The sequence below is a fragment of the Enoplosus armatus genome, chromosome 13 (genome assembly GCF_043641665.1).
Source record: "Enoplosus armatus isolate fEnoArm2 chromosome 13, fEnoArm2.hap1, whole genome shotgun sequence".
In the NCBI taxonomy this organism is placed as follows: Eukaryota; Metazoa; Chordata; class Actinopteri; order Centrarchiformes; family Enoplosidae; genus Enoplosus; species Enoplosus armatus.
Window position 1 is genome coordinate 20,654,698 of NC_092192.1, and position 15,136 is coordinate 20,669,833.

The 15,136-nt window shown below is 44.4% G+C and overlaps 1 protein-coding gene across 1 annotated transcript in view; it reads right to left on the bottom strand.

The window, feature by feature from the left end:
• Nucleotides 1–2,622: 2,622 nt before the first annotated feature.
• The window catches only part of cxadr (CXADR Ig-like cell adhesion molecule), a 35,131-nt gene continuing 22,617 nt past the window's right edge, over nt 2,623–15,136 (bottom strand). The window contains exons 2-7 of the mRNA XM_070917257.1: nt 14,295–14,464; nt 9,972–10,176; nt 6,208–6,363; nt 5,961–6,083; nt 4,169–4,307; nt 2,623–3,058 (exon numbers count right to left, since the gene is read on the bottom strand). Of these exons, the coding sequence (XP_070773358.1) occupies nt 2,776–3,058; nt 4,169–4,307; nt 5,961–6,083; nt 6,208–6,363; nt 9,972–10,176; nt 14,295–14,464 (1,076 nt within the window). The 3' untranslated portion in view covers nt 2,623–2,775. The remainder of the gene's footprint in view (nt 3,059–4,168; nt 4,308–5,960; nt 6,084–6,207; nt 6,364–9,971; nt 10,177–14,294; nt 14,465–15,136) is intronic.

The following is a 15,136-nucleotide window of genomic DNA, read 5'->3' on the forward strand; positions in this document are numbered from 1 at the left end:
ATTGTTGTTATTTTTTTTCCCATGGACTTTTATTATTCAAAAATACAGCACAAAAATACACACAAAAAGAAAAATTGGTTTTCACACAGTGTGCGAACCTCAAAGGAGATCTTCATACAATATTAGTACGCCGATTTCAAAGCTACAGTTAATATTGTTAGTAGTAGTTGTCGTTAATGTTCTCAGCACATAGAGGGACAGTAACAGGACTACCTCCCAGTACAGTTTGTCGGCAGGTGAAAGTCGAACTAGAATTCTACAGGGGCCCCTCCTGACAGCAAACACCCTTCATGTACAATACACTTGCTCCCACAAACAAACGCACGCACGCACGCACTCACAGTAGTGTTTAAGAGGAACTGACAGATGTAATTTCTTTGTCCAGGCGGACCCAATTCTCACTTTACTTGGTGTTAGAAAATAGGTGCGACGTCAAATCTGCCAGAAAGTACAGGGGCCAAGATGTTTCTACAACTGTCGACTCCCCTTAGATCCTAGAATTCACACACACACACACACATACACATTTTTAGACATTTGCTCAATCATACTAGGGAGCATTTATACTGTGCTGACAAGACCCACACCGCCCCTCCTCTTCTGTTTTAGATATAGATTTGCCAAGCACAGCACGGCAGAGCATCACATATACACACAAACATCATCATCTTTATATCATTTGACTGTGTTGTGATTAGATAGGGTTACTTCGACAGGATATTTATACATACAGCCAGAACCATTTGTTGTTGTTTTTTGTTTTTTAAAACCACATCAATTTACTTAATTTTAAAATAAATTAAAAAAAGAAAACATGAAGTAATGTTTTGGAATAAAAAAATCAAGGCTTTAAGACAGTGACAAAGGTTTTGCTAAGCTATGGGGGAACTGGTATGAGGCGAGTGGGTGTGGGAAATCCTGGACTCGACCCGACCGAGGCAACAGAAATCTATAAAGGGCGTCGCTGTGTACTGATTATTATATTGTTCTAGTGGCTGTGGGCTGTGATGGCCATTCAGAATGATGCTACTGCACATAGCACGGCACACGTTGGCGGACGTGCTATGACACAACTCAACTGGGGCAACAAGGCACAATAGAAGTTATTAGAATCCAGCTGTGAGGGCTGTACAGAGGTGAACTCGGGAGGAATAGAATAAGGCGTTGGAGCAAAAAGAAACAGTTTGCCCACTCCAAGTGTTCAGACTGGGGTTTTTTTGTAAAGTAGCAGACAGGATGAGAAGTTTGGGCTTTCAAACATTTTAGCAAACAATGGAAGAAAGAGCCACAAACTGCAAGGACTGGCCTATAGCAACTTACACTGACTGACTGGACATTTATAATCATCCAGACTCAAATCAAAGTAGCTGTAAAGTGGGTGCAGAGCAGTATTCTAAGGCGTTTCACATTTGTTCCTCTTTGTGGGCACTTTCTTCCTGTACACGGGCTTTACATCCTTCATTAAAAAGTCCAATTAACGCTACAGAAGCCATAAAAGGTTTCAGACTGACCACAGAGAGAAGGTTAATCACGATATTGGCTCCTTGTAATGCAACTGCAAATAAGGAGGATTACATATGCCAGACATCTGAGGGGGCTGACTGATACTACAGATGATGATTAAGACTCGGTGCTCTTGTCCTACTAATATGGTGTGTGTGTGTGTGTGTGTGTGTGTGTGTGTGAGTTTGGGGAGGCCGACATGTTCTAGTGGTCACAGGGGTTAGGGGGCCTGTTCCAGTCAAACACAATCAAAGCTGATTGCTCAGTGAACCTTGCTGTCCAGCTGCCCCCCTTATTTCCCTATACGCTACAACCCTCTAAGATCTCTGGAGGAGGGATGGGGGTCTTTTATTGTTTTTTAAGATCGGTCAAGAGGCAATAATCCAGCCAATCACAAGATGTGTCGGCCTGGACCTCCCCCATCACCACTAGCCAATCCTGGCCACTTCAGCTCCCCATCCAAACCCAGACTGGACAATTCAAACAGCAAACGGTTCGACAGAAAAAAGGGGCTGACCTAAATAGACATTTCTGAACTCGGTCGAAGGATTCATTCAAATCTGTGAATTCTCTTCTAATAAGTCTGTCTCTCAGTTTTTGTAAAGGTCAGAACATCTCATTTTACAATAAATTCATGGAGTCAAAGATTTGTCAGAAACTAGTAGAGACTGGATTGCCTGAAAAATGATCATACTGCTATGTAGGCATTAAAAGACAAATGATGAACTATACATTTCCCAACTCCCATTCACATACATACACTTATATTCTCACACACACACACACATACAGCTGCAATTCTACGCATGCATACGGCTGCACAGCTGGCCAATCAGGGGCCTGGATCTGTTTTGAACATACAGTATCTCTACAGCAAGGGCCATCTATGTAACAAAAAAAAAACATGCATTCACTTATGTACAATATAATTTGTATATTGACCATTCTGCTTTGTATCCACACTAATTCATTTTTCAGTGAGAAAGTCCAGGAAGTAAAATTCATAAAAGTTTTTTGTGTTTTTTTTTGCATTTGTATTTGATAAAAAGTTAATGTGCTCTGTTGTGATTCCGGTACAACTCAAATTCTCTTCTCAGCACCACAGCAGAGCCAGGTCTTCATAAGGTGTGTACTCCTATTTGTAAATCATGAAGAGCTAAAAGTCAGGCGCGTCAGCCCATCCCAGCTCTTGCTTCACCTTCATTGGCTTGTGTCCTACCCCCTTTTCCTCCGTTCCCTCCCTACACGGTCCCTTCTCGAGAAGAGGACGGGCTAGACAATTGAGCCGTCCCTGTTCTGGGCAGGGATCATGACGGGGATGGCCCCCATGCGGCTGAGGTTGGGGCCGGCCATCTTGGTAGCGGTGGGCGGGGGCAGAGGGGCGTGGCTCGGAGGCCTCTCGAACTCCTCTGATGAGGGGATCTTGTCGTACTGCGGCTTCAGGGCGTATTCGTGCAGGTTGGAAGGCGACATGGAGCCCAGGGAGGAGCGCTGGCTGCCCACGGTGAAGCTGCGCGCCGTTGAAACGCGACTCTTGGGAGGGGGCACGTCCTCTCTGAGAGGAAACAGAGACAGCAGCACATTTAGACAATAAGAAAAGACTGTGAACTCACTTTCATTAGAGTCAAGTTAGAGAAATTGAATAAGGAAAATGATTTTCTCAGGTGCTATAAACCATACACAGGTATAAAAGGGAAAGTCTGGCACTGCCCACACTGAGGAAAACAATGAATACTTAAAGAGTCTGCATGAGTCATTTCAAGAGCGAAACATGATTTGACTCAATAAGAGGGACAAATAATTGGAGTTGGCCCGTTTGATTGGTTGGGGCATTGTCTGCACTGCTCAGCCACACTGACTGTGTAATAGCCTGCAGAGATTGAGCTGAGCAACCAAATACCGCCATGCCCTCTACTCCCTCTGCCACCACATTAACAACTAATAAGCAGCAATAATCCAGTTAAATGCTCAATCAGACTGAGCCTGAGGGGCCACAGCTTGTTTAGTCCATAGCCTCATGCCGTGGTGTTCCAGCGAATGTGTGTGTCTGTGTATACGAGACAGGACCAGTGGTCTAATCCTCTTTGTCCTACAGCGTGAGCAGTGTCACATTGTGGTCTTAGACAGATTCAGTCCGCAGCAGAGTGATAGTAAGCCCAGGGGTTGTACAGAGCCCGTGGGCCGGATGGAGAGTTGGATGGCGAGGGGGGGTAGGGTAGGTGGCTCTGGAGGGGGGGTGGGGGGGGCAGCCAACAGCAGACATGACACAGGATCCACAGAGCAAACAAAGCTTTCAAACTGATTACCACAGCTGTTTATTTGAGGAGGGGTAAAAAAAAGAAAAACGCTGATGGAGAAAAACCATTTTCATGCTTGTTGGAGCTGTTGGAGACGCGTGTGTGTGTGTGTGTGTGTGTATGTGTGTGTGTGTGTGTGTGTGTGTATCTGAGATGACCACAGGTCACACGACATGGGGAGCTGAGAGTAATAATTACATGTAGCCGACGACATTTTTGATGCTTACAATTAATTCAGTATTATACGACCTGAGACACATTTCTCATTATATAGCAAAGACTACACAGTAGTGCAAAGTATTTCTTCCATCAAACAGGAGCTTTGGGTATCTGTGAGCCAAGTCTCATTGATGTTTTAGTGAGTTTACCTTATCTCATTGCAGATTTCCTTCTCGTACTTCTTCCTGTGACGGGCGCGGCAGCAGCAGAAGAGGATGATGGCAATAATGATGAGGATCAGGAGTACAGCAATTATGGCTCCTGCGATGATGCCTGCGGTGTTGGGGGCTGAACAACACAAGGAAGAACAGGGTTGGAAGGTTTGGGAAATGTAATTTGGGTAGCAATGACATCAACATAACTAAGGGTCTGCATCCAACAAAGACCTCAAAATACAGTGCTGGATTATTTCAAAGTGGTGCTTTGACCATGGCTTTGGGTGCTCATGTCTCATAACAAGCAAGTGACCATTTTTCAGCATCTCGCTTATCATGTCAAAAGGAGTTTCCAAAGTGCAATTACCAATGTCAATCAAGAGATTCTCCTACCACTAAAGCGCAAAATATAGTTACTGCACATGACCAAACAATGAGACAGGTGTAGGAAAGGTTTACTAAACACAATATTGATGTTCTTATATGATAGCAACATCGTGCTCCATCACTCAGCCACAGCTGCCCAATGCTGCAGCACTACTACTCAAGAAGCTGACACTGCCTACCCTCAAAACCCTAAAACCTTGTCCACGGCACTTGTGAATCAACTCATCGACTTTCACTGCATATTCTTAGCCCTTTTCACGCTGGCACCTTTTAGCCTAACCCTGCTCTGGATCAGGGCCAGCAAGCCCTAGGCTAAAGTTGGGGGTTACCCCCCTTTGAATGTGCCAGGATTGTGCCAGTGTGAAAGGGAACAGCTCCCTTAGCCTGAAGCTAAGTGCAGTGTGGAAAGCCTGGATCTTTTTAAATGCAACAGAAACTTCAGTAGGACTTTTATTTCAGCGGTGGCAGCATTGAGAAGAGGACCATGTTATAAAACAGCCACTCGGCTTGCTGAAGTCCATTCATTTTCTCTGTTTAGCTGTGATAAACTGGCAGAATTTTACTGCAGTCACCTTCATCTTCTGTTTATTGGAGAGGAAATATTGAACACAACTGAGCTTTGGCTGTACATGTGCCAACACTGATAAATGTACCACCAATGCAGGCCCACAAAAAGTACATTTCTGCACTGAAGTGAATTTTTCCACAAACATACAACAGAATCCCAGATGCCCTCCAAATAAAGAGAATTATTTATTTATTTTTTTTACTAATTTAGTCTGAAGTTGTACATACATTTTTATCCACTCTAGTCGCATGTTCATGGATGACAATGACAGTTGTTTATTGTTGGCTGTAAATTATTTGACTTTATTGTCCACCTCAGTGGAAATTTGTCTTTGGTGTCTCCTAAGGTACAGCAAAGGTACATGCATTGCACGTAACATAGCACACCATTAAAAACATACAGAATATACATGTCATCATTGTGAGCATGTTAGCATGGTTATGTTAGCATTTAGCTCAAAGTACTGCTAAAGCATGGCTATAGTCTCCTAGTCTTGTTCATGTTACCTCATGATTACTCCATTGTAAACATTATATTTTGGTCACTTGGATTCAAAACTGTACCCTTGAAAGTACAAATGGTGGGGGTACACTGACTTGAAAGAAAGAAGACAGGGTTCCATATTGTACCTGTATAGGGTGCTGCCCCTGTGACAAGCTTTTGTACTCCAAAAGTACAATTCTGCTGACCTTTTCTTTTGAGTGCAGCAAATACATTACCCAGCTGACCATTTGACAGCAGTTTTTAAAGTCGACCATCACACAGCAGAGAAACAGGTCTAAAGGCTGAATACAGGTTAGTGCATCCACATGAAGTTAGTTGGGTACTCACGAGGTGTCACGTTGAGATACAGTCTACATTCCTCAGTGCCAACACGGTTGCTGGCAGTGCAGCGGTAGGTGCCAGATGCGCTGGCAGATGCGTTCCTCACGTTAATGGTGCCTCCCACGGGATCTGTAGTGAGGACGAAGAACGTGTCAATGAAGAGATGACCGTGCTAAACAGAAAGAGGACCTGTGTGCAGGACTGGAAAACTGTTTCCTATTTGTTTGGTAGTGCTTGTGAAAGGGTTCATTACCTAACACAGAGGAGGCGGGTAGCAGCTTGCTGTCACTGGTCTTCTCCCAGCTGTATTGCAGGGGGCTGGTGCCCTCGCTAGATATGCACCTCAACACAACGTCTTTGCCTTCCTGTGTGGGGCCTTCGGTGTAGCACCTGGGCTTGGATGGCTTCACTGTGGAGAGAAGACGAATAAAGGAAGGTGATTGAGGGAAGTGAAAAATAGCAGACACAACCAGGTGGCTGCATTAGCTCGGAACAACACAGTCCTCCTGCCTACAACCCTGGTATTTTTCAATCTTTGATGTTGCTGGCAAGTTGTGTGTCTGTGTATTGTGTGTTTGCAAAGTTGATATACTCCTTTGCTCAAAGCAGCAGTCATCAGCGTAATGAGAGCAGTAATCAGAGTAATTGATACAGCTGCTGTCATTACAGGAGCTGTCACTCAGGATAATCGAAAGGAAGAAGGCAACCGTGTGCCGTCGGACACACAAAACACACAAAACACACAAGCACGTAGCGTTCAGGGTTAAGGATGGAGGCAAAGCTTTCTGTCTTAAAGCCGAACATGTGCAAACACCCCTCGGTCAGTCGGCGTGTTGGCAGGAGATGAGATGGGGGAGTCAAAAACAAACAGAGCTCCAAATTAAAAGCAGACCAAGTCCAGTGAAACCCAGACACAGTCAGCCAGGCGAGGAGGAAAAAGGGAGAGAGAGGGAGGGAGAGAGAGAGAGAGAGAAAAAAGAGAAATGGACTAGGAGGGGTAGTGTTTGGATAGAACAAATCTGAGGCCACAATCCAAGTCTGTGCTCTGTGTTCACCGACAGAAAGCTGACATCATGGTGTGCTAATAATGGGTTCTGTAACAACAAAACCCTGGAGTGGGGCTCTCCAGATCTAAACCAGGTGTCAGGCGGGAGGGGGGAGCTTAGCAGGCATAACCGTAAGGATTAACAGTAGACTGACAGTACGGAGTGCTCCTACTAATCTAATAAACACACATGAGGTCAGGGCGGAGGGGGCAAAACAGAGAGCAAAAATTAAGCGAGCGCTGATGGACAGATGGTAGAGTGATGGGGGCCAAGGCTGTGCAGCTCCTCACTCAGCGGCCTTCTCTTTGCTGCCGTTGTGTTGCACCTACACACATACACAGCACACAGTAAATGTCAGAGAGCTATGACATTTTGAATGCATCTTTTAAAAGGTGAAAGTCAACTCGATGTGTCCGAGCGCTGTAACACACAGCTCCTCACATTAGGACTGCTGTCCGATGAGCAGATTTATTTGTTTGAAAGATGAGGTCAAAGAAGAAGGTGACAGAGGCTGGAGGAGCACGGAGAGATAAAGGGCAGAGCGATGCAGCCAGCCCGGCTCTGTTAAACGAACAATGAATTGAGATTTATTATTTGCACAAGGCTATCGTGTGGACAAGATAGGTAGAGAGGAGATTGCTAGATTGTGGTAGTCATTGTGTTCAGGAGGCGCACATCTTCAAAGAGTGACGACTGATAGTTGAATGGTAAAGTCGAATATAAGCACCCAGTGGGCAAAACTAAAGCTAGGCAGGCAGGGTTAAAGGGATTGGCTGTTGAGCTTTTCAGCAAGATCCTAGATGCCATGAGGATTGTCTAGACTTCAGGCAGGCAGAGCTAAATGATTGGCTGTTGAGAGCATAGGTGGGGTCTAGTCAGAAACAGTCGTGAGAGTTGCTGACATGCAGTGCTGAACTGCAGGTGGGTACTCTCCTCGTGTTAACTTCAATGTCCTGCTGCAACCAGAGGAGAATACACAACAAGCTATGCTACCCCCTGTACAGTACCTGGACAACATGCACACAGGTGTCATCATGTGAGCAGACATGCACATGGCAGTGTTTGTGACAAGCCACAGAAACACCCAGTGTATAAACTGAGGTGTGTTCATGCTTGTGCACACACACATGCACGCATGTCTCCCCTGTTCATGGGACCATCCACCTTGTGACAAGAGCAACCTGAAGGTAAAATGCAGAGCAGGCAAGATGTCCTTGCCTCTCCTTGTCAATGTTTCTTTGCCAAGATCACCCCCTGCCCCTGGGGTCAATAGCTAGCAGCCTGACAGCTTCTGTAGCCTCGAGCTATCTGTCTCTCTCATGCACACACACACACACACACACACACACACACACACACACACACACACACACACACACACACACACACACACACACACACACACACACACACACACGCTATAGCTAAAGATATCTGCATTTTAACTATCAATGAGTCAGATTTACATTTTAGTCACAGAAATAGAGAAACACAGGTTTTTGACTTTAACACAAGCACTTGTGTGTGAATGAGAGGAATATAATACAAATGCATCAACAATGGATATCATACTGTCTTTGCTTGTGCATCACTGTTACTGAACAATGAAAATAAACATACAAGCTCAGTCTACGCTGTCAGTTTTGGGTTATTTTAAAACAGGATTGGTTAACAAGACAGTTTGGATGAAATTTTAAAACTTAAGCTTAAATAGGCATAAAAACAACTGACAGATCAGCAGGCTTGCTAACTTCCCTCACCGGTGAGGAATGTAGAACTGTTGCAGGGAGGAGAAGCCGACACAGTGAGTGTATAAGCATATGCATCAGCCATGACTTAAGAAGTGATTCATTTTTCATGTTGCTTCTAGTCAGATCAATTGTTTTCGTAAAATAGGCCTAGCTCAGTGGTCAGCTGTAGTCACAGTTAACGGTCAGATTATCTGTGGCCAGTCAAAGAAGTGCTTAACCACTGAGAAACCTGTTCCTTTCTTCTTTTTTTCCCCAATAGCGCACGTCTTTCTGGTTGAGCCAGTTGATGCAGTACAGTCACTTTTGTACACACGATATCATGTCAACAAGAATAGCAGCCATTTTCTGAAGCCCGCCCTATCTTTAGAAAGGAGAAACTATTCTGATGACGCAGCTGTGATAATAGCACAATACACAGCTTACAGCACAGACTAGTGCAGCGCATGTGGGTTGTTTTTCCCGTATGCAAATACGAGGCAGGTTTCGGGAGGCGATTCACTTTCGACATCATTTAGTCAGTTGACCGATCAGCAAGGCCACTGTGTGTGAGTGTGTGTTTGCCTAGGGAGTGAATCATCTGACTTATACAACTCTGATGTGTCACCCATCTCATCATGTGCAATAAAAAGCCAGTGCATACACTCCATTCCTGAGGTTTTGTCCACATTTTTGAAAAGACGGGAGGACATAGTGCACTTTGAAAATGATTTGTAATATTCCAGATTATTTGTTTAATTACCTTTGCCTGTACTATCTAATGTGTTAATTAATGTTTCAAAATAATAATGTGTAATCAGTTTATGTTTTCACAGTTAACATTTTAGGAATATAGCCAATATTGTTAAATATTTGCATACCAACAAAATTTCAATATTCAGGTCATTTAAAATGGGAGCAATTCAGTCATTTTATATTGCGATACATTAGAAATCATCATAAAAAAATTAAATACAATCAGGTTTATTATTTTAGACATAATAATGGAGCATCTAGGGTGAATACAGGCTGTATCACAAAGGGGGCAATGCTCTACAGCCTCCAGGAAGGTTATGCACTCGATTTTAGAAGGGATTACATCAAAACAGCCAAGGAGGGCAAAGGGCGTGTGATTTGGTGCATTTCCACTGTGTAGAGAGAGTGAGATAGAGAATTTACCGTGTGAGGGAAAAAAAGGCTGCTGACCTAACACCAGAGTGTGTTCAGTGCTTTGTCCCACTCACCCATGACGATCAGCAGCATCTTCCTGCTGCGGATACCGGGAGCCTTCTTCACCTTACACTGGTAGGTGCCCGAGTCCGACGACTTCAACCCCGTCAGGTTGATGGAGGCATCGCCGTTCTTGGGGTCGGCAGCGTTGAAGTGAACCCGACCCCTCATGGGGGCATAGTAGTCCTCGTAGGCCCTGTCACCTGAGTACAGGATCACCTGGATGTGGAAAGGGAGTGCAGGAAAGAGAGTTTTAGTTAAGAACTTAAACCTACTTAGAATGATGTACTTTATCTGACTTATATGTTTACGAAAATAAAAGTCCTTCTTGGAAACAAATAAAACAAAGGCCTTGAAATGACAGTTGTGTGCTTCCTGAAAGCGAATGCCTTGATCACTGAACCAACCAAAATATATGGAAGAGAGAAAGCACCCTCTCTTTTATCTCTGCAGTGCCCTTCAGCCCGACAGCCTGCGCTGTTCTGCCCTTTCTGCGCTTAAGAAGAATGAAGGTGGAACTAACAAAGCGACCACTGTGGACCCAAATCAACACCTGCTGTGTCAACAAATAGCAGTAGCCCCCCAATTCTGTACCCCCCCCCCCCCCCCACACACACACACACACACACACACACACAGTCTGGGTCTTGAAAGCGCAAGGAAATGCCTAGAAATAAAGCCAGGTAGAGCCAACAAGAAACCTCATAACTTGTAGCTGTGGTGAAGGAGGGGGCAAAAAACAAAAACACGAGGAAAAAAATGGGAAGGGTAAAAGAAAAGCAAACAACAATGAAAGGAGTTCTCATTCTCTTTCATATACACTGGCATATTCTTCCACATTTCCATGGAGACAGTCTTCAACAGGCTTTTCTGTGCCACGATCAACACCAGGCATACGCACAGCAATACCCCTGGGTCGAGAGGAGGAGAGAGGAAAAGACTAAACATGGCAGGAGGAGAGGAAGAATAATGAACCCATCAGAGGAGGCAGAGCACTCAAAGGAAGCACAAGAGGAGCACAACAAAGGGAAACAGAGTCAGTGAGGTTCTGATGTGTCTACAGCAAGTTGCCTTTCTGCTCCATTTCCGAATGGAAGACTAGTTCCTTGAGCTGCGAGGCAGGCGTCCTCGCAATGGGCGCCATGTTCATCTTGTACATATTAGCCACATAAACAGGTAATGCAGTCAAAATTCCTCCTGGCTCTCAGGGGAGGGAAACCTATCCTTCAAACCTGGGGATCAGAACATCAGCAGTAATAACAGCAATATGTGAGATGAGACCATGGAGGAGAGGAAATTAAATTGCCCCGAGCTCAGCCAGACAAGAACTCTCACTTGGGCCCAACCACTTCACAGGCACACAGATGGGAGTGCTTGCACACATGCACACCTCTAGCAAAAAAAACTGAACTGCACAATAACCTTGAGAATCATGATCCAATGAAAAAAAAAATCCCATAAAGAGCCGAGGCAATGAAAATGAAAAGGGCAAATGACTAGACAAGCTGGCGGGGGCCGGAAAGGACAGAAGAGCACCACAGAGTGTGTGCTGCGTTTCATAACAGGTAGGACGCTCAATGATACAATCGCCACCTGGCCTGGCCGCTCTCAGTGGACGGATCGTGCTGCAAAGGTAACAGACCTCTATTGGCCGGGCTCAGTTTCATCCGACATGTGTAAAGATGAGGTCATTGTCATGTGATGCTGTTGTTCAGCTCAGGGAGGGAAGAGGAAGAGGTGCAGATCATTTGAGAGGCAAAGCAGAGAGCTGGGGATACCTGTATACTCAAAACAACCTGCAGAGCTCTGGGAGTGCAGCAGCTTTGCGTTCCCACGGAGGCTTTTAAGTTGAGTGACTCCAAGTGCTGCTGCCACATGCTTTCACAGGAACTGCTTCGCAAGGTTAATGCAGAATCACTGCCTGAATATGGATTAAATGTCCTTCAGCATTGAAGGCTATAGAGAATGTAACAAAATGTGGCCACGAGCGTTCACGATCATCGCTGATATACAAACAAACAATGCAATTTTCACCCCACAGTGTCACGGCTTTACGTTCAAATCCTCCAACACTTTGTCAACATGCACAAATTCCTGTCGCAATAACTTCCGTAAACAAAAGGCTCTGCTGCTGTGCTCAAGGACAAAAGAGGCCTATTGAACTATGTGTTTTGAATGTATTTTTCTGAGCAAATTCCTCTCCCATTCAAATTTCGTTTTCATAATTGTTCTCACTGTGGTGCTAAATGCTAAGGGCACACCCTCCTTTAAATTTATCTGTAGCCAGACAATGACAGCCAAATGCAAATGACTGTTACTGTAGGCATGACTGGCATCTCTCATTCAAGTCCAACAAAACAGCATGCATTAGCTGTACTGCACCACCCGTAAAAAGGCCCAGATATGTGGGGTATGTCAGATGAAGGAGGCCCTCATTCCCCACCAGATCTGGACTGAATAGACGATGCCGTGGCGTTACTTCTGATTGCATCAATGCAAAGAAAAGGCAGCTGGAATATGTGGTTCATTAATATGAATATCTCAAAGTAAGTGATATTTGCACGATAGGCACACCGCACGGCCCATTTCCCTGCTTGCAGAAACAGGGCTTTGAGCTCACAGTTATATGGCCCTGTGGACTGATCCCGTTGACTAGTCCTCCACTTTAAAGTTTTATCTGATGGTGTCTGTTCCTTTAAGAGTGGCCTGGATTTGCTCATCTCAAGCCATGTGAGCAAAGGTTCACCATGCTTTTCTGAGCATCTTCGGGAGCCTCTGGCTATAAAGTTTAGCCTTCATTCTCATTTCCTTGCCTGACCTGGTAGCTTTGGTCCATGCAGATCTGCCTAATCCTATTTAACACTGTCACATATATTGAAGTAGCCCCTTGGAATTAACATGCCGCTAATTATAAAGAATTTACTCTGAGCATGACTTCATATTGGTTAAAGGCTATATGAATGTGAGCGTGTGTGTGTATATAGCGAGCAAAATCTGATAGGTCAAGGAGAACAAATACGTTCAGAGAGAGATGTCTGGGCCGCTTAAATTCCTACAAAGGTTTGGCAACATGAATGGGGGTGCAGATAGATCTCAGCAAAATGGCACGTAATAAAGACAATAAACTATGGAACCAGATGTAATTTGGGAACATCTGATATATTTCTACAGCTGCATTTATACGTGAAGAGGCCCCACGGGGGGAACCCCCCACACTGAATCTGTGCTCCCTTGCAGCATCATTGAGACACCGGAAAACTAAGAAATTTTAAAAAGTAAAAATGTATATTGAAAATGTATATTTCATCATAAGAACCAATGATATTTAAAGAAAAAACAATAATTATAGACCTTTAAACTCCACCCCCTTTCCTCCACTACTCCAGTTAATGATTCAGAGTAAAAACAAAGTAGGTCAAAAACAAATAGATGGGGTAATTGATGCCTCTGCAATGGTCCAACTCCAGAAAGCAGGGACCAGAGGCAGGAACACAGAGATCTACCTGGGTGAGAGCAGGGCTGGTGGGGCAGACAGGACAGTGGGCGGATGACAGAGACAGAGAAGCCTAATGAAGAGCCCATGACCTACAGTATTTCTAACATTCAGCCAAAAAAAAAAAACCTAAAGCCACAGGATACAGGGGAAAAAGAGAGTGGAGGAGAGGGATGAGAAGGCTTTGTGACAGGTGGGGGAGTAGAGAGCCACAGGAGAGGACCACACTACTGGAACGATCTGTAGCAACAATCCGTCTCTATGGCTGTGACAGCCCCGAGGGCATGTGGAGATCCTGCAGAGTTGTGCAGCCTTCCCTTTCCATGGCTGAAGGCCATGCTGGAAAGGGAAGACACTGCCTGGGATAAAGGGAGCTCCCATCACTCCCACTGTGTCTGTGAGAGCACTGCAGAGAACAAATGCTCAACAGAAGAGAATGTGGCTCAAATTACATTTCTCTAGTATACTGTATACTTCCCATGTTACACTGCAACCGCGAGAAAATACAAACCTAGAATAGAACCTGTATTTCACCACTTGCGCAACAGAAGCAAAGCCACACACACTGTGAACATATGAGGAACTTTTGAAGTCTTTAAACCCATGAAAGAAACGTGAATTTAGGTTGATGACATATTGTTGAGGAGAGTGTGAAAGAATTTCTACAGAAGAGCTACATACAGAAGATCAACTGCCTACCAAAAAGGCAAGAACAAAGCTGGACTTCTCTAAACGTAGATAAAATGATGCTAAAATAAAGGTCCATCAGAGAACCGACAACTGCCAAATGTACCTTCACATGCTATCTTTGAAATTAAACTGTATTTTCAGTGTCTGCACGCACCACTTTGTCCTCTTTCTGGTTGTCAGAGGACAACAAGCTCCATTCAATATCCAGCGGTCCAGAATCTTCAGAGGCCAGAACGAACTGGCAGTCCAGCTTCACACTCTGACCGCTGGCCTTCTCTATGGATGTCGGCCCCGTAGATGTAATCTCCAGACCAGAGGCCAAACCTAAGACACACAAAGAGAGGGAATGAATGTCACTGTGCATAATAATAAAAACAACTAGACTTGCAAGCAAGTACAATGGGGGCCAAGCACCCCGACACAATTCCAGGGGTTTCTGCAGTTTTCACCAAATTAAATGAGACTTTTTAAAAGACCTTTTTATGATCACATTGAATGCAATTTAATAGCCATTTTATGATCATACCCTTCAACCTATAATGCCTACAATTATTTATGAAGTACATTCACTTATTGACATTTATAATCACATTTTTGTCAGAACATCCCAGCTGTATACAACTGTATAATTCCTAGAAATATTATTAACGTGACCTGGACCCACATGAGCGGCAGAAAATTGATGGATGGATTAACCAATTAAAAATGGGTTACTCCTTTAAGTTCAATGAAGTTTTTGCTAAAATCGACACATGACACCCGTTATGAGAGGATGAGCTAACGGAAGTAGCAGTAGTGACAGTGTTTGCTGCTGATCTGATGATGAAACCGACTGACTCCCACAGCACAGTCCACTGTCGAAACAATCCCACTTTTAGCTTATAGGTGTGTAGAATCTCTAGACAACCAGCAATCAGATTAGACTAACATTATTGCCTACAGCAGGCAAGAGAAAAATTTGAAGACTTTTGTCAATCACATTTAAGACTACATTTA